A 24,392-nucleotide genomic window follows, 5' to 3' on the forward strand; every position below is an offset into this window, starting at 1 on the left:
AAGTTGTCCTAATGTGGTCTGAGTAAATCAGGACTATTACCTTTCTTGTTTTGGGTGCTATAATCAACAAGCCTTTAAAAACTTACTGTGTACAAATACAAATTGCATGGTAAACACTACCAAAAAAGGGCAAAAGACAAAACAAAAAGTCTCTTCCCTTAAGGGCAGTCTATTCATTATTAACAACAGTAATGTAATGGAGAAACTCAGTCTGTCTTCTTTTATCAGTGCAGATTAAGATTATATTAACTTTTAATAGCCGCCATATTAAAATCTTGTTTCAGTGAACTGGCTGTCCATTATTATAGGTATTGTGTACTTACTTGTACTCTTTTGTAAAAATAGACTCGAATCCAGGACTTCAATCCCCAGAAATCCTTGCTCCACTTCCCCAGAATGCCCTCTAATCTCACTGAATTCTCACCTGGGTTGAGAAGGAGATGGGGTATTTAAACCTGGTTGTGAATAGGCTCTGTCTCGTTTTGGACTTCTGTTTTGGAGCGGACGCGTCTCTTTCATAATGTGAGGTTATCTTGTCTAGGCCTCTCTGGCCTAGACATGTGTTTCTTATCCTGTATTTTCTTTAATCCTTAATCTTTAATAAACCTCATAAAAATATAATACTCCTTGCAGAGAGAAACTAATTTCTACCTGCCTCAGCTTCCCCTAAATTTTAATCTTTACACGTTAAGTGTAGAACCTAACATTTCTCTTGAATTTCAATTTATTCATCTTACCCTTATCTTGCATGATTACCCTCTATGAACCCCATTCTCTCATTAGTCTCGACTAGATAATGTTCCATTGCTTTTCAGTCTGGGCTTTTGTTTTTTTTTTAATTAATTTTTTTTTAAGTTTTTTTAAAACCCTTCCTTTCGCCTTAGAACCAAAATTGGTTCTAAGACAGAAGAGTGGTAAGGGCTAGGAAATGGGGGTTAAGTGACTTGCCCAGGGTCACAAACCTGGGAAGTATCTGAGACCAGATTTGAAAGAGCTTATGTTTTGTTCTGTGCCTAGAGTACTTTCCCCTTATACCTCTTCTTTCAAATCCTACCAGTCCATCAAGGTGCAGCTCAAATAACACCTCCTCCGTGAAGCTTTCCCTCCTACTCCAATTCAAAATAATCTTTTGCTCTTCAGACCTTTAATAAATCTTTTGTTCTTTATCTTTATTGTATATTATTGAATACCCCTTTCCCTAAATCCATTGCTAGTTTTAAATTGCCTGGAAAAGGGGACTTTGTTTTTATTCTGGGATCCAGAAAATTGGAGCTACCTAAAGAATGGAACACATTAACCTAGGAGGTAGTGATTTCTCCTTTGTTGGAGCAGAAACTAGATGACTTTTTGAAGGAATTCTTATTTTCAGATTAGGCTAGGTAGCTACTAAGATCCCTTTCAGTTATTAGTTTATGTGAATACTTTTTTTTAAAGTTGTTCTATACAGTGCTTTTTACATAGTATATTCTTAATGATTCTGAAAAGGTATTGGAAAAGAGAGAGGAAAGGAGAAAAAAGAAGGTAGGGAGTAGGGAGGAAGTAGAAATTGAGAAGGAAGAAGGAGAAGAGGGAGAATGAAGGAAGGAAGGAAAGAAGGAAGGAAGGAAGGGAAGGAAAAGAGAAAGAAAATAAGGAATAAAGGAGATATAAAAGGAAGGAGAGGAGAAAAATAGAAAAGGAGGGAGGGAAGAGAGCAGTGGAGGAAAGGAGAAAGAAAAGTAGGAGAGACAAGAAGTAGGAAGAATAAAAAGGAGGGAAAGAAGGGATAAAGAAAAGGGATGTGTGGGATGATAAATTTGTGCATTATGCTCCAATATACATTAATTAGTATTAGTAATCATAGATTAGCAACCTCCTATAGGAAAATAGTAAAGTTAGGTGCCCTCTATTAGGAGATATCAATTTCTCCTTATGAAGAGTAGAAGAAACCCCCTCCTCAAGCAGCTTTATACACATATATTAATATAGGCCTTTAATAGACTCTTTTTCAAATGTGGCTAAGAGATTGTCTCTCCCCCCTACCCCTTTTCTTCTATTCCCATGGGAAGAAGTTTAGTAGTGACCTAATTCCTATGAGAGAAATCTCAAAGCTTTCAAGTTGTAATCTTGACTACATGTCCCAAGAAATGTTGCAATGCTATGACTCAAGTAATGTTTCAAAAAGTGTTTCCTGAATTTGATAAATCCTTGGACAGGCCTAAAACCCTGACTCAACTAAAAAAAATGCAAACCCAAAGCCTAAATTGTTGCAATCTGATAAATCCTTGGTCAGGAAGGAAGATAGGATACAGAGGATGAGAAAGTAGAAATAACATTGTGTTGGTTGGGTCCCTATGAAATCCGAGTAAACCTAGACATCAATGCCCACTTCTGATATCTCAGACAGTAGAGTCTGTTTGTCTGTCTGTCTGTCTGTCTCTTTCTGTGTGTGTGTGGCCATACATTCCTGAGCCCTTTAATGGTTTGCAGAGAGCAGTGAGTGCTTAAGACTTCTGACTGATTTATTGGACATGGGAGAATGAGAGAAAAATTGGTAGTTAATATTAGTGGAAGATTGGTTTTAGTATTCAATTGCAAAATTGCTGTTGTTGTTCAGTCATTCTTTTTAGCCAATTCTGACTTTTTATGACCCCATTTGGGTTTTTTTTTTTTTTGGTAAATTTGCTATTTCCTTCTCCAGCTCATTTTATAGATGATAAAAGTGAAGCAAACAGGGTTAAACTTTTTGCCGAGGATCACAGTGTCAGTTAAGTGTCTGAGGCCAGATTTGAACCCAAAGATGAATCTTCCTGATGCCGGGTCCAGCACTCTATTCACTGCCCCACCTAGCTGCAATAAAGATTATGTATCATGTATTTAAAAGGCAAGTATCTGCTAAGTGTCATAGGATCAATATGATCATTTCTTTTACTAAATAAGTCAATTAGAACTTAAGTTTTAGTGAGTTTTATTTTAATTAGGACCAAAACTGTTGATTGTTTTGCTTTCTATTCAAGTTTTAGAGCCCTAGTATAGTATCACGTATGGTTTAGTGGGCTTGAATGCATTGATGTGAGTAAATGGAGGACTTGGATTCATTTGGCTGAGGTTTTTTTCTTTCCTTCCTTCCTCCTCTCTTCCTCCTTTTAATCCTTTCTTCTTCTCCCTTCTTCTACTTCTTTCCCTAACGTCTACATTTCCCCTTCTCCATACCCCTTCTTTTCCCCTTTCTTCTTCCTTTTATTTTTCAGAGTTATGGAAGCTACTTGGGTTCTGTTTCCTCTTTGGAAGATGTTTCAGGTTTGGCCAGTTTTTCTTTTATGGGTGCTTTAGATGATTGTATACATTCGTCCATTGAACTTGAACAGGGAGAAAAGGGCACTCTATGACATGAGGAGGAAAAGGGGACTTGAATGTTAAGGCATTTACTTCCATCATCTTCTGATAAACATGAAGTTGGAATGGGGGGGGGTGGATAAATTCTTTTGGTGGACTTGATCCAGGGAAAGGAGAATTTCAAAAGTATTTTTTCAGTGCATATTCACTAAATAAAGCAGAAACTTGTGTTGATTCTCCCAGAGAAATGGACTCAGAGGAAAGAGAATCTTGTATGGTTTCATTTGGCAAAACATTTAGGAAAGGGGGAATTTCTATTAATTTCTCTGTTGTACTTGAAGAAGGGGACGCAGAAACATTAATGATTTCTTCTGATGAAACTGGGACAAGACTATCAATGAAATTTTTCAGAGAATTTTGTCTGTAGGAAAAAGGAGTGCTGACAAATTCTGATGAAGCTGGACCAGCTAAAGAACATCTAAGAAATCTTTTGGTGAACTTTGGCCTGAGGAAAGAGTACTGTGCACGAATTCCTCTGATGGACTAAGAACAAGAGAGGTAGAAACTTCTGTGGATTCTGTTTGAGAGATTGGGCTAGAAAATGGAAGAACTATCATTTCTGCTTGTGAATTTGGGCTAGAAGCATCAGGAATTTGAATAGATTCTTTCTGGATGCTGCTACTGGAGGAAGGGAGTTCCATGGTCTCTTTCTGTGAACTTGGGCTAGAAGAATCAGCAATCTGAATAGGTTCTTTCTGAGAGGTGATACTGGAGGGAGGGATCCATGGATCCATGGATCCTCTCTCTGAACTTGGGCGAGAATAATCATTAAAGTGAATGTACTCTCTCTGGGAGCTGCTGGTAGAGGGAAGTTGATCCACCAATTCTCTCCATGTATGTGGGTTGAAAGAAACCAGAGTTTGAATGGATTCCCTCTGTGAGTTGATTTTGGAGAAAGAGAAATCCATAGATTCTCTCTCTGAACTTGAATTGTAAGAAACAGGAACTTGAATGGACTGTCTCTGAGAGCTGATTTTGGAAGGAGGGAGATAGATGGAATCTCTCTGTGAAGTTGGGTTGTAAGAATCAATAACTTGAATAGATTCCCTTTGTGAGCTGATGCTGGAGGGATGTTGATCCATGGATTCTCTTTGTGCACTTGAGATGTAAGAAACAGGACCTTGATTGGATTGCTTCTGAGAGATGATACTGGAGGGAGGGAGACCCATGGACTCTTTCTGTAAATTTGGGTTAGTAGAATCAGTAATTTGAATAGATTTTTTCTGGGAGCTAATGTTGGATGGAGGGATACCTATGGTCTCTCTCTGAGAAGCTGGCTTGAAAGAGTCAGTAATTTGAATGGATTCCCTCTGTGAGCTGGTCTTGGAGGGAAGTTGATCCATAAAATGTCTCTCTGTAGCTGAGCTGTAAGAAATAGGAATTTGAATGAATTCCTTCTGCAAACTGCTGTTGGAGGGAAATCGATCCTTAGATTCTTTCTGTGAACTTAAACTAGAAGAATCACTCAGCTGACTGGATTCTTTATGGGGGGTGATGTTGGATGGAGGGACACCAACAGACTTTCTTTGTGAACTTGTGCTATAAGAGACAGGAACTTGAACAGGTTCTTCCTGGGAGCTGGTGCTAGAGGGAGAAAGACTCGTAAACTCTTTTTGTGAACTTGGTTTAGTAGAATCAGTAATTTGAATAGTTTTTCTCTGGGAGCTGATGCTAAAGGGAGAGAAACCCACTGATTCTCTCTGAGAACTTGAACTCGAAGGATCTTGAATGGGTTCTCTTTGGGAACGGATACTTAGAGATTGGACATCCATGCCATCTTTCAGTGAACCTGGGATATAAGGGAGTAGAATTTGAATGAAATCTCTCTGAGAGATTATGCTAGAGGGAGGGGGGAGACTTGGGAGCTCTCTTAATGAACTTGGAGTTTTTGAGAAAAATCCATGAATCGGTTTTCTTGGCAAGCTGATGCTGGAGGGAGGTACATCTAGTGACTCTTCCTGTGAACTTGTGTTGGAAGAAACAGGACTTTGAATGGAATTTCTTTGGATGCTGATGTTGGAGGATAGGAGACCCATGGACTCTCTCTGTGAATTCTGAATGGAAGAATCGGGAAGTTCAATTGATTCTGTCTGAGATCTGATGTTAGGAGGAAGGAATCCTTGAGAACCCATCAGCAAACTTGGGATGTTAGAAACAAGATCTTGAATCAATTCTCTCTGGGAGGTGATGCTAGAGGAGGGGAGATTCATGGCCTCTCTCTGTGAATTTGGGCTGGACACATCAGAAACTTGAACTGGTTCTCTCCGGCAGCTGATGCTAGTGGGAGGGAGACCCCTGGATTCTTTTAGTGAATCTGAGATGGATAAATCAGAAATTTTAATAGATTCTCTCTGGGGGCTGATATTAGAGCAAGATAGGTTCATCACTATTTTCTCTGAACTTGGATTATAAAAAGCAGAAATGGATTCGTTATGGGAGATGATGCTGGATGCAGGGTGACCAGTGGGCTCTCTCTGTGAATTTGGGGTGAAAGGATCAGGAATTGTCATGGATTTTCTCTGACAGCTGATACTAGAGCAAGCTATATCCATTACTTCTTTATCTGAACTTGGACTGAATGAAGCAGAAACTTGAACAGCTTCTCTTTGGGAACTGATGCTGGATGAAGGGTGACCAATGGACTCACTCTGTGGACTTGGGATGGAAAAAGTATAGACTTGAATGGATTCTTTCGGGGAGTTGATTTTGGAGGTTGGGAGATCTATGGATTCTCTCTGTGAACTCGAGTTTGAAAAATCAAGAATTTGAATAAATTCTGTCTGGGAAGAAGCAGAAATTTGAATGTATTGTCCCTGGGAGGTATTGAATGGAGAGGCATCCATATACTCTCTCAGTGAACTTTGGTTAGAAAAAGAAGGAGCTTGAATGAATTCTCTTTGTGAACCTATACTAGGACCAGGGAGACCTTCAGGGAATTCTTGTGGATGACTAGGAATCAAGGGAGGATAAACTTGAATGAATTCTCTCCTGGATCTTAGGCCCACAGGGGCTAGAGCTTCCATGAAATCACTCACTGCATGTTGGCTGACTACAGCAGAAATTTCACTCTCTTCAGGTTCTTTCACTGATGTCAATTCAGAAATTGGAATAACTTGTAAAGATTCTTTTGTTGAAAAAGGAGGATGAACTTCTAAACATTCTCTTGTTATACCTGAGCCTGAGAAAATGGGAAATTCAAAGGCTTCCCTCAGTGATTTTGAGGTTGATGAAGGTGGGTCTTGTATGAATTCTTTGTGTGAACTTAACATTGAGGAAGCATGAACTTCCATGGATTGTTCTGATATGCTTGAGTCTAAGGAAGGAAATTGCATAGATCTGCTCACTAAATTTGATCTGGAAAGGTAGTTAGATTGTTCAGATTCTCTTGGTGAACTTGGCCTAGGACAATAGGCACCCTCACATTCTATATATTCTATTGGGGACCTTAAGCCAGATGAAGGAAGCTCTTCTGTAGATCCTCTCAAAGAACTTGGAGTAAAAAAAGGAACTTCTAAAGATTGTCTTATTAAACTTTCCCCAGAGAAAATGGGAAAATCAAAGGATTCTCTCAGGGAGTTTGAGTCAAAGAAAACTAGCCCTTGTTTGGATTCTTTATGTGAAGAGAAATCAGGACATTCTGTAGATTCTTTTGTCACATTTGTGTCTGAAAAAGAAGGAACTTGTGTGTTAGTACTAATTGCCTTTGGACTGAAGGGAGGAGATGGCTTTTTGGATTCTCTTGATGATCTTGGACTGGCAGGAAGAGCATTTTCACTATCTGCATATTCTATTGGTGACCTTAAGCCCAAAGAAGGAAGAACTTGTTTAGAGCCTTTTGAAGATTGTGAAGTGGAATAAGGGGGAACTTCTAAGGGTTCTCTTATTGAACTTGACTCAGAGAAAATGGGGATATCAAGGGATTTTCCCACTGAACTTGGGACAGAGAAATCAGGACCTTGTCTTGTTTCTTTCTGTGAACTGGACATGGAAGAAGCAAGTATTTTCATGGATTCTGACCCACTTGATCCTTGGAAAGAACAAAATTGAGAGGTTTTACTCAATAATCTGGGACTGGAGGCAGGGGAAGGTTGTATAGATTCTCTTGGCAAACTTGGATTGGCAGAATGGGCACTTTCACTTTCTGAATGTTCTGTTGGAGATCTCAAGAAAGCAGGAGAAACATGTGTAGGTTCTTTCAATGAACTTGAAGTGGAAAGAGGAGGTGCTTCCAAAGATTCTTTTACTGATCTTAGTCCAGAGAAAATGGGAAATTCAAAGGATTCTTTCAGTGAATTTGGGATAGAGAAAACAGAACCTTGTATTGATTCTCTTCCTGGACTTGATATAGAAGCTGGTACTTTTGTGGATTGTCTTGACACACTTGGTCCAGAGAAAGAAGGAAGTTGCATGGTTTCACTTAATGTGAGACTGGAGGTAAGAGAAAACTGTGAATCTTCTCTTAGTGAATTTGGCCCTGATAAAGAAGGATATTGCATTGATCTGCTCACTAAATTTGGGCTGCTTGTAGGGGAAGCTTGAGTAGGCTGACTTGGTGAACTTGGCCTTTGGGAATGGGCACTCTCTCTCTCTGAATATTCTATTGGTGACCTTAGGCCAGAAGACTGACTGTCTGTAGAGCCTTTTAAGGAAGTTGAAGTTGAAAGAGGAGGAATATCTAATGATTCTCTTACTAAACTTGGTCCAGAAATAATTAGATAATTAAAGGATTCTCCTAGTGAGTTTGGGACAAAAAAACCAGGTTCTTGTATAGATTCTCGCCTTGAACTTGAGATGGAAGGAGAAACTTCCTTGGATTGTTTTGATATATCTGTTCCTGAAAAAGGAGGAAGTGGTAATAATTTACTTGATAATCTAGGACTGATTGTAGGGGAAGGTTGTGCAGATTCTCTCGGGAAACTTGGGCAGGATGAACAGACAGTCTCGGGTCCTTCAAATTCTATTGGTAACTTTATACAAGAGGAAGGTAGAACTTCTGTAGCTCCTCTTGATGAACTAAAGGTGGAAACAGGGAGAACATCTATAGATTCTCTCAGTGAATTGGGGGCAGATAAAGCAGGGTCTTGTGTAGATTCCTTCTGTGAATTTGTCATAGAGGAAGCAAGACCTTCCATGGACTGTTTTGATATACCTGGTTCTAAAAAAGGAGGAAATAATAATGATTTATTAAGTAATCTACAGCTGGCAGAAGTAGGAGGTTGTGCAGATCCTTTTAGTGAACTTGGGATGGTATAACAGGCAATTTCATTTTCTTCAAATTCCATTGATGACTTTATGTTAGAGGTAGGAAGAACTTCTGTTGCCCCTTTAGATACACTTGAAACAAAAAGAGGGGGAACATTTATAGATTCTCTTGTTGAAAATGGCCCAGAAAAAAAGGGAAAATCAAAGGATTCTTTTTGTGAATGTAAGACTAAAGGAGAAACTTCTGTGGATTGTTGTGGAACAACTGGTCCTGGGAAAGCAGAAAAAGCAACAGATTTTTTGAGTAATCTAGGACTGGTGGCAGGAGATGGTTGTCCAGAACCTCTTGGTGAACTTGGGCGGGAAGAATGGATAATCTTACTCTCTGAATATTCTGCTGGAGACCTTAAATCAAAGGAAGAAAGAAAATCTTTAGATCTTCTTGATGGACTTGAAATGGAAAGGAGTGGAACTTCTAAAGATTCTCTTGTTGAACTTGACTCGGAAATAATGGGAAATTCAAAGGATTCTCTCAGGGAATTTGGGAAAGGGAAAGGAGGACCATGTATTATTGACTCTCTCCTTGAGCTTGACATAGAAGAAGAGGGACCATCTAATGGTTGTTTTAGAGCACTTGGTCCAGAGAAAAGATTTGGCATGGGCTTTTTCAGTAATCTAGGACTGCCAATAGGAGAAAGTTGTCTAGATCCCTTTGGTGAGCTTGGACTGGAAGAATGAGCACTTTCAAAACTCTGTACATATTCTTTTGGTGACTTCCGGCCAGAAGAAGAAAGTACTTGTGAAGATATTCTTGAAGAACTGGAAGTGTAAAGAGAAGAACCTGCTACTGATTGTCTTCTTGAACTTGACTCAGGGATAGTAAGAAATTCAAAAGATTCCCTTGGTAAATTAGTCTGTAGTGCTTCTTTATGTGAACTTGGCACAGAAAAATCAAGACCTTCCATGGAATATTTTGATGTGCTTGGTCCAGAGAAATAAGGATATGTAAGAGTCTTATTTAATAATCCAGGGCTGGCATTTGGAGAGGGTCGTGCTGATTCTCTTGGTGAACTAGGGCTGCCTGATCGAGTGCTATCATTTTCTGAAGATTCTATTGGAGAATGAAAGCCAGACAATTGAAGACCTTCTGTGGTTCCTGTGGTAGAAGTTAACCTGGAAAGAGGAGGAACTTCCAAGCATTCTCTTATGGATTTTTCTGGGGAACTTGGCCTAGAGATAATGGAAAAGTCAAAGGATTTTTGCAGTGATTTTGAGATAGAGAACTCTTGGCTCTGAATCATCTCTCTTGATGAGCTTGGCACAATCAAAAACCTTGAGCCAGATAAAGAAGAAAATTGTATAGCCTTACTCAGTGACATTAAGCTAGGAGAGGGGGAAACTTTTTTAGATTCACTTGACGAACTTGGAATGCCCAACTGGACACTCTCACTGTCTGTCAAGTCTACTTGAGATGGAAGACTTTTAGTATCTTCTTTTGAAGAAATTAATGTGGAAAGAAGAGGAATCTCTAATAATTCTATTGTTGAACTTGACCTAGAGATATCAGGAAAGTCAAAAGATTCTTGCAATGAATTTGTTTTAGAGAAATCCAGGCCTTGTATAGCCTCTCTCCTTGAAGTTGCCATAGGCAAAACCTTTTGGTTTTTGTAGAAAGAAGGAAATTGCATATCCATATTCAGTGACATAAGGCTAGGTAGAGGAGAGCCTGGTTTGAACTCTCTCATTGAATGTGGGCTTACAGACCTGACACCCTCCTTTTCTGCAAATTCTAATGGAAAATGTAAACCAAATGGTGGAGAATCATATACTGTTTCTGTTGAAGAACTTGAAGTGGAAACAGGAGGAACATTCAAAATTTCTCTTGTTAAACTTGACTCAGAGATAATAGGAAAGTCAAAAGATTCTTGCAATGAATTTGGTTTAGAGAAATCCAGGCCTTGTATGGACTCTCTCCTTGAAGTTGCCATAGGCAAAACGCTTTTGTTTTTGGAGAAAGAAGGAACTTGCATATCCATATTCAGTGATACAAGGCTAGGTGGAGGAGAGCCTGGTTTGAACTCTCTGGTTGAATGTGGGCTGGCAGAACTGACACTCTCCTTCTCTGCAAATTCTAATGGAAAACGTAAGCCAAATGGTGGAGAGTCATATGCTGGTTCTGACAAAGAACTTGAAGTGGAAACAGGAGGAACATTCAAGATTCCCCTTGTTAAACTTGGCCCAGAGATAATAGGAAAGTCAAAAGATTCTTGCATTGAATTTATGCCAGAGAAGGATTCTCTCTGTAAGCTTGACATAGAAGAAGAGGTAACATCTAATGGTTGTTTTAGAACACTTGGTCCAGATAAAGGATTTGTCATGGACTTTTTCAGTAATCTAGGGCTGCCAATAGGAGAAGGTTGTCTAGATCCTTTTGGTGAACTTGGACTGGAAGAATGAGCACTCTCAAAACTCTGTACATATTCTTTTGGTGACTTCCGGCCAGAAGAAGAAAGTACTTGTGAAGATATTCTTGAAGAACTGGAAGTGTAAAGAGAAGAACCTGCTACTGATTGTCTTCTTGAACTTGACCCAGGGATAGGAAGAAATTCAAAGGATTCCTTTGGTAAATTAGTCTGTAGTGTTTCTTTATGTGAACTTGGCACAGAAAAATCAAGACCTTCCATGGAATGTTTTGGTGTGCTTGGTCCAGAGAAATAAGGATATGTAAGAGTCTTATTTAATAATCCAGGGCTGGCATTTGGAGAGGGTCGTGCTGATTCTCTTGGTGAACTGGGGCTGCCTGATCGAGTGCTATCATTTTCTGAAGATTCTATTGGAGAATGAAAGCCAGACAATTGAAGACCTTCTGTGGTTCTTTTGGAAGTAATTAACCTGGAAAGAGGAGGAACTTCCAAGGATTCTCTTGTGGATTTTTCTGGGGAACTTGGCCTAGAGATAATGGAAAAGTCAAAGAATTCTTGCAGTGAATTTGGGACAGAGAAATCTTGAACTTGATTTGTCTCTCTTGGTGAACTTGGCACAGTTAAAATCCTTGAACAAGAGAAAGAAGGCAATTGTATATCTTTACTCAATGACAGTCTAGGAGAAAGGGAAGCTTTTTTGGAATCCTTTGCTGAACTTGGAGTTGCATACTGGGCATTCTCATTCTCTCCCATTTCTGCTATTGACCTTAAACCAAACGATGACTGTTGTTGAGATCCTTTTGAAGAAATTGAAGGGGAAATGAGAGGGACTTCTAAAGACTGCTTTGCTGCACTTGACCTAGAAAAAACAGAAGGTTCCAAAGATTCTCCTCGCAATAAGCTTGATTCAGGAAATTCTGGATCACGTATGGACTCTCTTCGCAAATTTGCCCTAGACAACACAATTGCACTTTCAAAAGAAGGAAATTGTGTAGCTTTATTCAGTGACATAAGACTGAGAGAAGGGGAAACTTGTTTGGATTCTCTTGGTGAATTTGGAGTGTCACTCTGGACACTTTGTTCCCCTGTGATTTCTGTTGGAGACCTCAAGTTAGATGGTGGAAGACCTTCTGTAGCTCCTTTTGAAAAAGGTGAAATGGAAAGAAGTTCTTCTTTTGTTGAACCAAACCCTGAGATAATATAAAAGTCTGGTGATTCTTCCAATGGTTTTGAGTCAGAGACATCAGAACCTTGTGTAGACACTAACCATGAGCTGTCCACGAAATAAACCTTTGTGCTGGATGAAGAAGGGAATTGTACAGGTTTATTTGGCAACAGAAGATTGGAAGGAAGGCAAATGTGTTTGGTTTCACTTGGTACAGCTGAGATATCAGACTGGACATTCTTTATCTCTGTACTTTCTGTTGGAGACTTCAGGCTAGATGTTGGAAGATCTTTTGTAGCTATTTTTGAATAAGTTTCAGTCAAAAGAATAGGAACTTCCAAGTTTTCTTTTGATAAATTTGGTCCAGAGATAATGGAAGAGTCCAAAGGTTCTTGCAATAATTTCGAGTCAGAGACATCTGGTCTTAGTATAGATTCTATCCATGAACTATTCACAAAATAAACATTTGTGACTGAGAAAGGAGGAGATTGTATAGGTTCGCTTGGTAATATAAGATTGGAAGGAAAGGAAACTTGTTCAGATTCTCTTGGTGAAGCTGGGATACCAGACTGGATACTCCTTTTCTCTGTAATTTCTGTTGGAGACAATAAACTAAATGATGGAAGACCTTTTGGAGAAGTTATAGGCGAAAGAATAGAAACTTTTGAGTATTCTCTTGTTGAACATGGCTTAGAGATAAGAGAAGCATCCAAAGGTTCTTGCAATAATCTTGAGACAGAGACATCTGAGCCTTGTATAGACTCTGTCTGTGAGCTTTCCACAGACAAAACAATTTTTCTCGGTGACATAAATATAGGTGGGGGGACTTGTTTGCATCCTCTTGGTAAAATTAGGATTTCAGACTTAACAGTCTTTTTCTCTGTAATTTCTACTGTAGAGATTAAGCTAGATGATGGAAAAACTCCCAGAGCTCCTTTGGAAGAAGTTGAAATTGAAAGAACAGGCATTTTCAAGGATTCTGTTGAACTTGGATCAGAAATGACAGAAAAGTCCAAATAATCCCATATTGATTTTGTATCACATAAATTTTTATGTTTGGTAGACTTTCTTTTTGAGCCATCAAGAGGTAACTCTTTCTGGGTAGAGGAAGAAGGAAATGCTATAGCTCCACGTAGTGAGCTAAGGCCAGATGCTTTTGGTGAAGTTAGGGGGTCAGACTGGATAATTTCTTTTTCTTTATTTTGTAATGAACATCTCGTATTAGGTGATTGAAGATTTTCTAAAATGCCTCTTGAAGAAGTTGAAGTTGAAGGAAGAGGAATTTCCAAGGTTCCTTTCTTTGAACTTTGTCCAGGAATGTTAGAAAAGTCCAAAGATTCCCACACTGATTGTGAATCACATAAATTCTGTTTGCCCTCTTTCCTTGATTTCTGGAAAGAGAAAGGAAATGCTATAGCTCTACTCAATGACTTAAGGCCAGAACGAATGGAAAATTGTTTAGGTTCCATTGGTAAAGATAGACTGTTGGACTGGTTACTCTTTTTCTCTGTAATTTCTGTTACAGACTTTAGGTCAGGTGTTGGAATACTTTCCAGAACGCTTCTTGAAGGAAGAGGAATTTCTAAGGATTCTCTTCTCGAAATGGAAATGTCCAAAGGTTCTTGTGATGATTTATAGGCATAGGCATCTAGACCTTGAATAGACGTTCTATGCAAGCTTTCCACAGAAGTAACAATTATGATTGAGAGAGAGGATTTTTGTATAGATTGGCTCAGTGACATTTTTCTTGAAGGAGGGAAATCTGTTTCTGAAATTTGGAGGATAGAATGGGTACTCCCAGGCCCTACATATTCTTCTGAAGAATGTAAGCTAGATGATGGAGAACCTTCTGCAGCACTTTCTGAAGATTCTTCTGGTAAATTTATCCTAGAGGTAACGGGTAAGTCCAAAAATTCTCGCAGTGATTTTGAGTCAGAGACATCTGGAACTTGTATGGTGTCTCTCTGTAAGCTTTCCACAGAATGAGTGCTTATGCTTGAGAAAGAAGGAAATTGTGTAGTTTTGCTTACGAATATTTTAATAGAAGAATGGGAAGCTTGCTTGGATTCTGTTTGTGAACTTTGGAAGGCAGACTGGACATTTTCTATCTCTGCAAATTCTTCTGTACAATGTAAGCCAGATGATGTAAGACTTATAGTCTCTTTTAAAACAATTGAATTAGGACAAGAAAGAACTTCTAATAATTCTCTTGAACTTGATTCTGAAATATTAGAAAAGTCTAATGATTCTTGCAACAATGTTGATTCAGAGCAATTTAGATCTTTTGTTGATTCTCTCCTTGAACTTGCTACAGACATAAGCCTTGTGACTGAGTCAGAGGGACACTGAATATACTTATTCTCTGTACATTCTTTTGGAGAACACAACCCAGATGAAGGCAGACTTTCTGCAACTTCCTTTGAAGAAGCTGTAGTGAAAATAAAAGTAGCTTCTAAGGATTTCTTTACTGAACTTGGCCCAGAGATAATGGAATACATCAAAGATTTTTGAAATACTTTTGAATCATAGAAATGAGGTCTTTCTATGGATTCCCTCCATGAACTTTCCAGAGGGCAAGCAACTTTGATTTTGCTTTGTGATCTTTGTTCAGCATGCTGGGCAGTTTCTTTCACTGCACATACTCCTGGAGCACTTGAGCCTAATGAAGGAAGATGTTCTTCAGCTTCTTTTGAAGAAGGCAAAATAGAAAGAAGAGGTGTTTGTAATGATTCTCTTCTTGATCTTGGCTCAGAGATAATGAAATAGTCCAAATATTCCCACAATGGTTTTGAATCAGAGACACCTGGGCCTTTTAAGGAGTCACACTGTGAGTTTTCCACAAAATCAACCCTTTTGTCTGACAAAATAGGATATTGTATAGCTTTACTCGGTGACATAAGTCTAGGAGAGGAAGCTTGTTTAGATTGTCTTGGAGAACTTGACATGGCAAACTGAGTACATTCATTCTCTGCAAATGTTTCTAGAGAATACAATCCATGTGATGGAAGATCTTTTTTCATCCCTTTTGAAGAAATTGTAGTGGAAAGAGAAGGTATTTCTGTGCATTTTCTTGGTGAGGTTGTCCCATGTTGGCTCAGTGAAATTGCTCTAGGTAAAGTGGACAGTTCTTTGCACAGTTCTGACACAGAGGGCATTCCCAGAGACTTACTTGCTGAACCCGTGCTAAAAGAAACTTGTGTAGTCTGATTCAAAGAAAAGAGACAGAAGTGAGAGGAAAACTGAATAGATTTGTTTGATGTATATAGTACCAAGGAAGAATAAACTTGTGTAGACTTGCTCACTGAAATAGCATCAGAGGCCAAGGAAACTTGTATAAGTTTTGTTGAAATTTTGTTAGAGGAGTCAGGAACTTGTTTGGACTCTTTTGATGAAGTGGCAACGATGAACGATGAAACATCTACTGTGCCTGTGCTTGATGAACTTGTGCCATAGAAAGGAGGGACTTGTGCAGATTTTCTTGCAGAAATAATGCCAGAGGTATAGGAAACTTGTTTGTTTTCTGTTGAACATGTGTCAGCAAAATCAGGAACTTGCAGGGATTCTGTGGATAAAACTAAGAGAGGTGGGGTATCTGCTATGCTTATTGTGGATGAACTTTGGCTAGAGAATGTAGGAACTTGTGTGGATTTGCAAACAGCCGTAGTAGGACCGATAGAGGGAACTTGTACAACTTCTCTTGGCAGATTTATTTCAGGAACTTGTATAGATTCTCTTGATGAAATTGGACCTAAGAAAGATGAAATATCTTCTAAAGATATGGTTGATAAACTTGTGTCAGAGAAAGAAGGGACCTGAGTAGATTTGTTCATTGCAGTAACATTATGGATAGAGGGAACTTTTGTGATCACTGTTGGCAAGCTTATGTCAGAGAAATCAGGAACTTGCATGGATTCCCCTGATGAAAATGGACCAGGGAAAGGGAGAACTTCTAGGCAAACAGTTGATGAATTTGACTCCAAAGAATCAGGGACTTGTGTAGATTTGCTCAGTGAAACAGAATGGATCATGGAGGGAACTTTCATGGCTTGCTGAGGTGAGCTTGTATCAGAGAAATCAAGTACTTGCATGGATCCTCTTGATGAAACTAGATCTGGAAAGGATAAAAGTTCTTCTGTGCATATTGTGGATAAACTTGGATCAGAAAAGGTAGGAGTTTGTGTGGATTTGTTCACTAAAACTGAATGGTAGATAGAAGTAGATTGAACAAGTTCCTGTGATGTTTTCATGTCAGTAAAAGCAGGAACTTGCGTGGATTTTGTGTAGGAAAATGGACCTGGTACAGACATGACTTCTGTGCCAACATCTGATGAAATTAGGTGAGAGAACTCAGGAACTTGTGTGAATTTGCTCACTGAAATAGTGTGAATCCTAGAGGGAATTTGCAAGGTATCTGGACAAGTGGCAGAGAAATCAGGAACTTGTATGGATTCTTTTGATGAAACTAGAACTGGGAAGGATGGAATTTCTTCTATGCATATTGTGGATGAACTTAGGTCAGAGAAAATAGGAACTTGTGTGTATTTGTTCACTGATAGAGTATAGTTGGTAGATGGGGTTTGATGGGATTCCTGTGGTGAGCTTGTGTTAGAGAAATCAGGAACCTGTGTGGATTCTCTGTTTGAAAATGGACCTGAGAAAGATGTGACTTCTATGTCAACAATGAATGAATTTAGGTGAAATGGCCCAGAAGTTTGTATGGATTTACTCACTGAAACAGTGTGGATCCCAGATGGAACTTGCAAGGCATCTGGATGAATACTTGTGGAAGCAGAATCAGGACCTTGTATGGATTCTGTTGATGAAACTGGAACTGGGATAGATGGAATTTCTTCTATGCTTGTTGCAGATATACTTTTGTCAGAGAAAATAGGAACTTGTGTGGATTTGTTCACTGATATAGCATGTTCGGCAGATGAAGTCTGAACAGATTCCTGTGTCGGTCTTGTGTCAGAGGAATCAGGAACTTGCATGGATTCTCCATATGGAAATGGGTATGACATAACTTCTTCTGTGACAACCATTGATGGCCTTGTATCAGAGAATGTAGGAACTTGTGTAGACTTGCTTACTGAACTACGATGACCACCAGAAGAAATGTGCAAGACCTCCTCTTTCGAACTTTTGTCAGAGAAATGTGTGTTTTCTTTTGATGAAATTGAGACAGATTGAAGTTCTTCCGGGTATTCTGTGGATGAACTTAAGTCAGAGAAAATAGGAACTTGTGTGGATTTGCTCACTGACATAGCATGGTAGTTTGAATGAACTTGAATGATTTCCTGTGATGATCTTGTGCCTGAGAAATCAGCGACTTGCATGGATTCTCTGGGTAAAAATGGACCTGGGAAACTCATGACTTCTGTGTCAACAGTTGAATTTCGATCAGAGAAAACAGAAAATTGTGTGGCTTTGCTCACTAAAACAATGTTGAAACGATTAGACACTGTTTTTCTTTGTGGACTTTTATCAGATAAACTGGAAACTTGTATGGGTTCTTTTAATAATCCTGAAACCAACAAAGTGGAATTTGAAAACTCTTGTGAACTTGCATCTAAGGTAAATTCCACACACTTATCCCCTGGAGTTGATTCAGGGGAAGGGACTCCAGCTATGGTTTGAGAAGGTGAATTTGGCTGAAACAAAGAAGCTTGCTTAGTTTTGCTTTGCGGAATTACCTCTGAGAAAGAGGAATGTTTGATGCATTCGAGTGATGAACTTAGGTTAGAGAAAGATAAAATTTGCATTGACTTGCCCTCTGCATTTGGTCCATCAGAAAGGGGAAATTCACTAACTGAATCTGGACAGGGTAAGGAAGGAGCATCTGTTGTTGCAGTTATTCCTGGGAAAGATGATTTGCCCAATTCAAGGTTGTCTGAGGAAGTGGGAACTGCCATGGGTAAATTTTTTGAACATAGTCTAGAAGAGGAAAAGGGAATTACTATTGGTATGCTTGCGTTTGATATACAGAGTTGAATAGATTTGCTTGATATAAATGGGCCTGAGGGAGGGAAGACTTCCATGGATTGGTTGCTGCTGGGGGAGGAAGGTGAAATTTCTCTGTCTTCTATTGCCAAACTGGAAGCTGATGAAGGAAATTGCAGAGATTTAATTGTTACCACTTCTCCTAAGAAAGGAGTTTTTGTGAGTTCATTGGCTGAATTTGTGCCGAAGGAAGGTGGAACTTCTTTGATTTCTGTTGTTACACTGGTGGCTGAGATAGAAAGAATTTGTTTAGATATGCTTGTGTCCATTTGGTCTGAGTAGGGAGCTTCCATGGATTCATTAGTTGAATGTAGGGTACTAGAGAAAGGTTGAGGTTGTGTAACTTCTGTTGTTGCATTGGTGACTGGGATAGGAGGACTTCTTAAAGAGCGCCTTTTTACCTGTAGATGGGATGGTTGACCGTCCGTGGATTCATTGGTTGAACTTGGGCTTGAGGACATAGGAGGAGGAGTTTCTTGCATTTCATTTTGTGCAATGATACCTGAGAAAGATGGAAATTGTACAGATGTGCTCTTGGTAAGAGGGCTTGATGAAGGGGGGGCTTCTGTGGATTCAGTAGTTGAACTTGAGCTGGGGGAGGAAGAAATAACCTCTTTGAGTTCTCTTGGTGCACTTTGGCTTCCCAGTGAAGGAAATTGTACAGCTTTGCTCATTGCTTTTACACTTGAGGAAGGCTGGCCTCTCATAGATTCACTCGTTGAACTTGTACTGGAGGAGGAAGTAGGAACCTCTTTAGATTTTCTGGTTACTAAGGTACCTGAGATAGAAGGGAATTGAACACATTTACACCTTTCAAGGAGACCAGAAGAAGGAACTTCCATGGATTCATTTGAACTTAGGCCAGAAGAAGGAACTTCCTGGAATTCACTTTTTGAACTTATGCGGGAGAGAGTAGGTGGAGAAGCTTTGACTTTTGTGGGTGTATCAAGAGCAGAAAAAAAGGGGAATTGTATGGATATACGACGACGTGCAAGTGAGCCCAAGGAAGGGGGACTTTGTGAGGAGTCTGGAATTTCTGTGATGTCTGTTGATTCTCTTGGGCTTCGTGGTACTCTTGAAACAGTGGCTTCTATGGTGAATTCACTTACTGAACTGGGGCTGGAAGAGGAAGAGGGAATGTCTGCCCTTTTTTTTAGTGCCATCATCCCTTCGAAAGAGAGGAATTGCACAGATGTGCTCTTTTCAGCTAGCTCTGTGGCTGGTGGAACTTCCTGGCATGCGCTAATTGAACTTGGGCTGGAAGCAGGAAGAATTTCTTTGTCTTCTGTCGGTTTACTTGGGCCTGAGAAAGAGGGAAATTGGGTGGATTTGTTCACTCCAGTAGTTTCTAAGGAACCAATTGCTGAAGTTGATCTTTGTAAACATATTGGTGGCAATGAAGAAATCTGTATGTATTTGCTTGTAAATGAAGGTAAGGAAATTGATGTTCTCATTGAATCACTTGAAATTGAGGAAGAGAAATAAGAAACTTTGAAACATTCACTTGTTGAAGCTTCATAGGGATGGGGAATTTTTCCAAATGAAACTGAACTTCTAGTTAATTCTTGTAGTTTGGAGGGTGGTAGGGAGAGAGTTGATGGTGGAGGGAGTAGAGGCTCCAATTGGGTTTTATAAGGTTGTCCTGAAGGTCTTAGTTTAAAGAAGGTATAACCTCCAATTAAGGAGGCCAATGTATTTTCCTCATTTTTGTCTGCAGGACTTTTCATAATGTGGAACTGCAACTGATTTTCCATATTCTTGGTTTGTTTGGGTTCTTTGACTTCAGAAGGCTTGAAATACAGAACCTGTAAAGCCATCCAGGAAAGACAGGTATTAATCTTATTGCTGTGACCTTCTGTGAATATTATCTTCCTACTTCCCAATGTCATGCTTCTTAAAAATAAAAGTCTGACATTAACTATAAGATGTACCAAAACTATTACTGTCAAAGTAATTATTTCCAATGCATAAAGTATCATAAACTTATCATTTGTTCCCACTAAGACCTCATTAGAATTCTTTGGCTTATTCATTCTTACTTATTTTTCTTCTTTCATGGCCTCTTACCAACTCTCTCTTTCCCTGTCACTCTTCTTTATCCTTCCTTCCCCCCACCTCTCTCTCTCTGTCTCAGGCTCTGTTTCTCCCTGTCTCTCTGTCTCTGTCTCCTACAAGATGTTTTATACAACCATAGTGAATACAGAATTGATTCTTCTTATTCTGTTCTTTTTTATTTCTTAAAAGGTCTTTCTATATTTCTTTATAGATTTCATAGCTATTAATCATAATTGCATTATAATATTATATCACATTAATATTCCACATTTTATTTAGCTATTCTCCCATGGGAAATAAAGGTTTTTATGAGTGTAATTAGGGGGCTGGCCAAAGAGGATACTCAGATTTGCCGTTCTTAAAGACTTACACAGAGCATGTGCACTATTCTGTGTTTTCAGTCCAACAGGTAGAGTCTTGGTGAGCCTACTTCTGATCAGTTTTAGAGTAATGATGGTGGAGAGCTTTCTAATTGGCCTGAGAAGGTTGAACTGAGGGTACAGACAAAAGAATTTCCTCTATGATCTCTCACTTCCTTGCTCAGCTAATTAATTCTCTTCTGGAATGGGTCAAACCTGAGGCCTTAGAATTGTTTCATTTTGTATCCCTTTTGATTATTAGTGTAGTTGAATATTTTGAAGTGATTATTTAAAATTTCTGCCTCTTCTTTTGAAAAATTTTCTTTATATTCTTTGACCATTTATCAGTTGTAGCCTAGGAACTATCATTTTGACTTTTTTTAAAACAGTTTTTTATATAGTTAAAATTTCAAGTTTATAATCTGTGACATTTGTCATAATTGTTTCCATTATACCTTTTTTTAATTGAGTTTATTTCCAAATAATATCAATTATTTTTTATTATCTTTGTCCTCCTCTCTCTTCCTCACCCCATAGAAGACATTATCCAGCAAAAAGATATGTATATATAGATTATGTCTTGTTTCCATTTTGCATTTAATTATCTGGAGGTAAACATTCACAAGCTATTCTTCAAATCTGTAACTGTATATAATGTTCTCTTAGCTATAATCATTTTATTATTCATTATTTCATGTAATTTTCCAAGATTAAAAAAAATTAATCTGCTTATCATTTCTTATGGCACAGTAGTATTCAATCTCAACCATATACCACAATTTGTTTAGTCATAACCCATTCAATAGACATCCTCTCAATTTTTGGTTCTTTGCCACCACAAAGAATGCTTCTATAAATATTTTGTAACATAAAAATTCTTTTTCTTTTCCCCTGATCTACTTGGAAGATAGACCCAGTAATGGTATTGCTATACATAGCAATTTGTATACAGTTTTATAGTTCTCTGGGCATAAATCTAAATTGCTCTTCAAAATGATAAATGATTGGATGATGGATGGGCAGAGCCAATATGGCAGAGAAGGTATACAGATCCCCACTGGTCTCTTTCAAAATGACCCTCCAAAAAACTGTGATATAATTTCTCAAAACAAATTTTGGAGCAGTGTAACCAACAAAAAGATGTGGTGAAATCATTTTTTGGTCCAAAACAACTTAGAAGCCAACATGAAAGATCTAGTGTACCAGGGTAGAAGTGGAGTGCAAAGGAGACCCACCATGCCAGTGGGCCTTGGGGGCAGCTGAATCAGCAGCAAAGGCTTCTGGAGTTCTCAGGTAAAAAGACAGTAAATGGTGGAGTGGTGGGGGTGGTGGACAAATGTCCAGAAGATTACAGGGGTTCCTTTCCCAGCTCTTGGTGCAAGACGCTTGTTGCATTGCCTGTACACAGATCCAGGGTACAGGCTCTGAGCATGATCTAGGCATGAGGAGGAGCACTAAGCACACCCCAGTGCTTGAGGCCACAAGGGAGAAGGCAACTCTGGTCACAGTTCTAAGGGGGAAGAGTGCTTGTGGTTACTCAAAGCAGAGCACAGGCTAAGGGCCTTAAGGCCCTTTCCCCTATCAATCACTTAGAAACAGGCCTTGGCCCTAGCTTTTTCATTTGCCCCTTTTCATTCTAAATGGAAGGAGTAGAATGTCTGGGATCTTGGGAAGCTGAGGGTTCCAGAAGATGCTCAGGCATTCCAGGTTGACTCTTGCAGCCAGCATAGCATTCATGCCCTGAGGAGCAAATAGCAACCTTCTGGACATAACAGGTAAAGAAGAGGCAAGGCTTCTCTGGCAGTGATGCAGACTTTGGAAATCAACTCCATGGACCAGTACTTTGTAAGAACTGAACTAAATTTTGAGCCCGCTTCCTCAGATGCCAAGATGACATAGGGGAGAGTAGGCCTTGCAGACACTGCAAGAGGTGCTTGTAGATTTGTTCTTGCTATGCCTTTGGAGTAAACATTCTTCTGAAAAAGATGACATTAGAAAGCTAAATTAGGGAGGATGACAGTCACAGGTCCCTAACAATGAGGGTTCATACAAGCCGAGGTCTTTGATCTGAAGGCAGCAGGGAAGTCATCACAAAACCTCAAGATACCCTTGAACCCTAAAAGGTACATGGAGCCAACTTGCCTCTGAGAGGCAAGGTGTGGACACACTTGTGCAAAAGGTGCTTGAGGTTCATATTGGAGGTGGAGTCAAGATGGTGGCCTAGAAGGAGCAGAAGTTCAGACCTCTGAATACCCTTCCTAACCTATCACAAACTGAATGCTCCCAGGGGACTGAAAAACAAACTTAACAACAAGACAGATCCAAGGAACCCTCCTGCTGGACTTAATTCAAAAGGTACGCCCCCCAAAAAAACAGAATCCAAGAAGACTCTGGTTTAAGAGGAAGACAGAAGGAAGGTCCCAGGACCCATCCCACCTCCCACCCAGAGCACTTAGACTCCAGCGGCAGCGGAACTTCTGGGCGGGCAAAGGTGCTGGTCTGGAGGGTGTACCTTGCTAGCAGGGCTGTGCCAAGTTCAGAGCATCCAACACAGACAGTGGGGAAGGAGCTAGAGAGGGAGCATAGTCCTGGCAGCCTGGCCAGAGCTGTGGAGATCCTCCATATTTGCTCCAGCATTCCAGGAAGTTTTGGACTCAGAAAACACTCAGCCCAACTAAGCTGAACTTAATCCCATCAAAAGTCTCCAGAACTCAGGGAAGCCCAGGCTCCACACCCATCCTCATTGAATGCTGAACTTTAATCCAATCAAAAGCCTCCAGAGGACAGGGAAGCTCAAACCCCAACAAACCTCCACCAGAAACAACACCAAGAGATCTCCTGTTAAAGTTCCAAGAGGGAAGACTGACAGAAGCCCCCCAAACCAAAAAAATGAGAGGAGCAAGAGCACAGACAAATACAGGGAATAAGAAGGGGTGAATTTGAGCAAACAGCAGAGAAAGAAGAAAAAAAGTACAATAGACAGCTTCTACTCAGCAAACAGAACAGAGGGGGAGAGATCAGCAAACAATAAATCAGAAATCCCAGCGAATTGGATACAGGCTGTGGAAGAACTCAAAACACAATTAAGAGAGGCTGAAGATAATTGGGAAAAGAACTTAAAAATTAAAATAAGTCATCTGGAAACAGAGGCATTTGAACTAAAATGAGAAAATAGTGTCTTGAAAGCAAAAATCAACCAGCTGGAAAATGAGGCAAAGGAGATGAAAGATGAGGTAAAGGAGATGAAAGATGAGGTAAAGAGGATAAAAGATGACAAGAAAATCAGACCAGAAGGAAAAGGATGACCAAAAAGCCATGGATGAAATCCAGTCTTTAAGAACCAGAATACAACAACTGGAATTAAGTGACCTCACAAGGCAGCAGGACACTATAAAACAAAACCAAAAGAATGAACAAATTGAGGAAAATATGAAGCATCTCATTCACAAAACAGATGATTTAGAAAATCGTTCGAGAAGAGACAATTTAAGAATCAATGGTCTACCAGAAGACCATGACAAAAGAAAAAGCCTGGACATAATACTAGAGGAAATTATTCAGGAAAACTGCCCTGATATCCTAGAACAAGAGGGGAAAGTGGAGATTGAAAGAATCCACAGATTACCTCCTGTATTTAATCCCCAACTGACAACACTTAGGAATGTTATAGCCAAATTCAAAACTATCAGACCAAAGAAAAGATATTACAAGCTACCAAGAAGAAGCCATTCAGATACCATGGAAACACAGTGAGGATAACACAGGATCTGGCTGCATCCACACTGAAGGACTGAAAGACATGGAATATGATAT

At 39.5% G+C, this 24,392-nt stretch overlaps 1 protein-coding gene across 7 annotated transcripts in view; it reads right to left on the minus strand.

The window, feature by feature from the left end:
• Window positions 1-2,930: 2,930 nt before the first annotated feature.
• Window positions 2,931-24,392, minus strand: part of LOC103098466 (mucin-2-like) — a 55,021-nt gene continuing 33,559 nt past the window's right edge. For 2 of the 7 annotated variants that reach the window (XM_056801663.1, XM_056801664.1), the window contains one exon: window positions 2,931-19,970. In XM_056801663.1, the coding sequence (XP_056657641.1) occupies window positions 3,783-19,970 (16,188 nt within the window). In that variant the 3' untranslated portion in view covers window positions 2,931-3,782. The remainder of the gene's footprint in view (window positions 19,971-24,392) is intronic. The other 5 variants (XM_056801667.1, XM_056801666.1, XM_056801665.1 and 2 more) reach the window with 5 other exon arrangements.

This window comes from Monodelphis domestica, chromosome 6, assembly GCF_027887165.1.
Source record: "Monodelphis domestica isolate mMonDom1 chromosome 6, mMonDom1.pri, whole genome shotgun sequence".
Taxonomy (NCBI): domain Eukaryota; kingdom Metazoa; phylum Chordata; class Mammalia; order Didelphimorphia; family Didelphidae; genus Monodelphis; species Monodelphis domestica.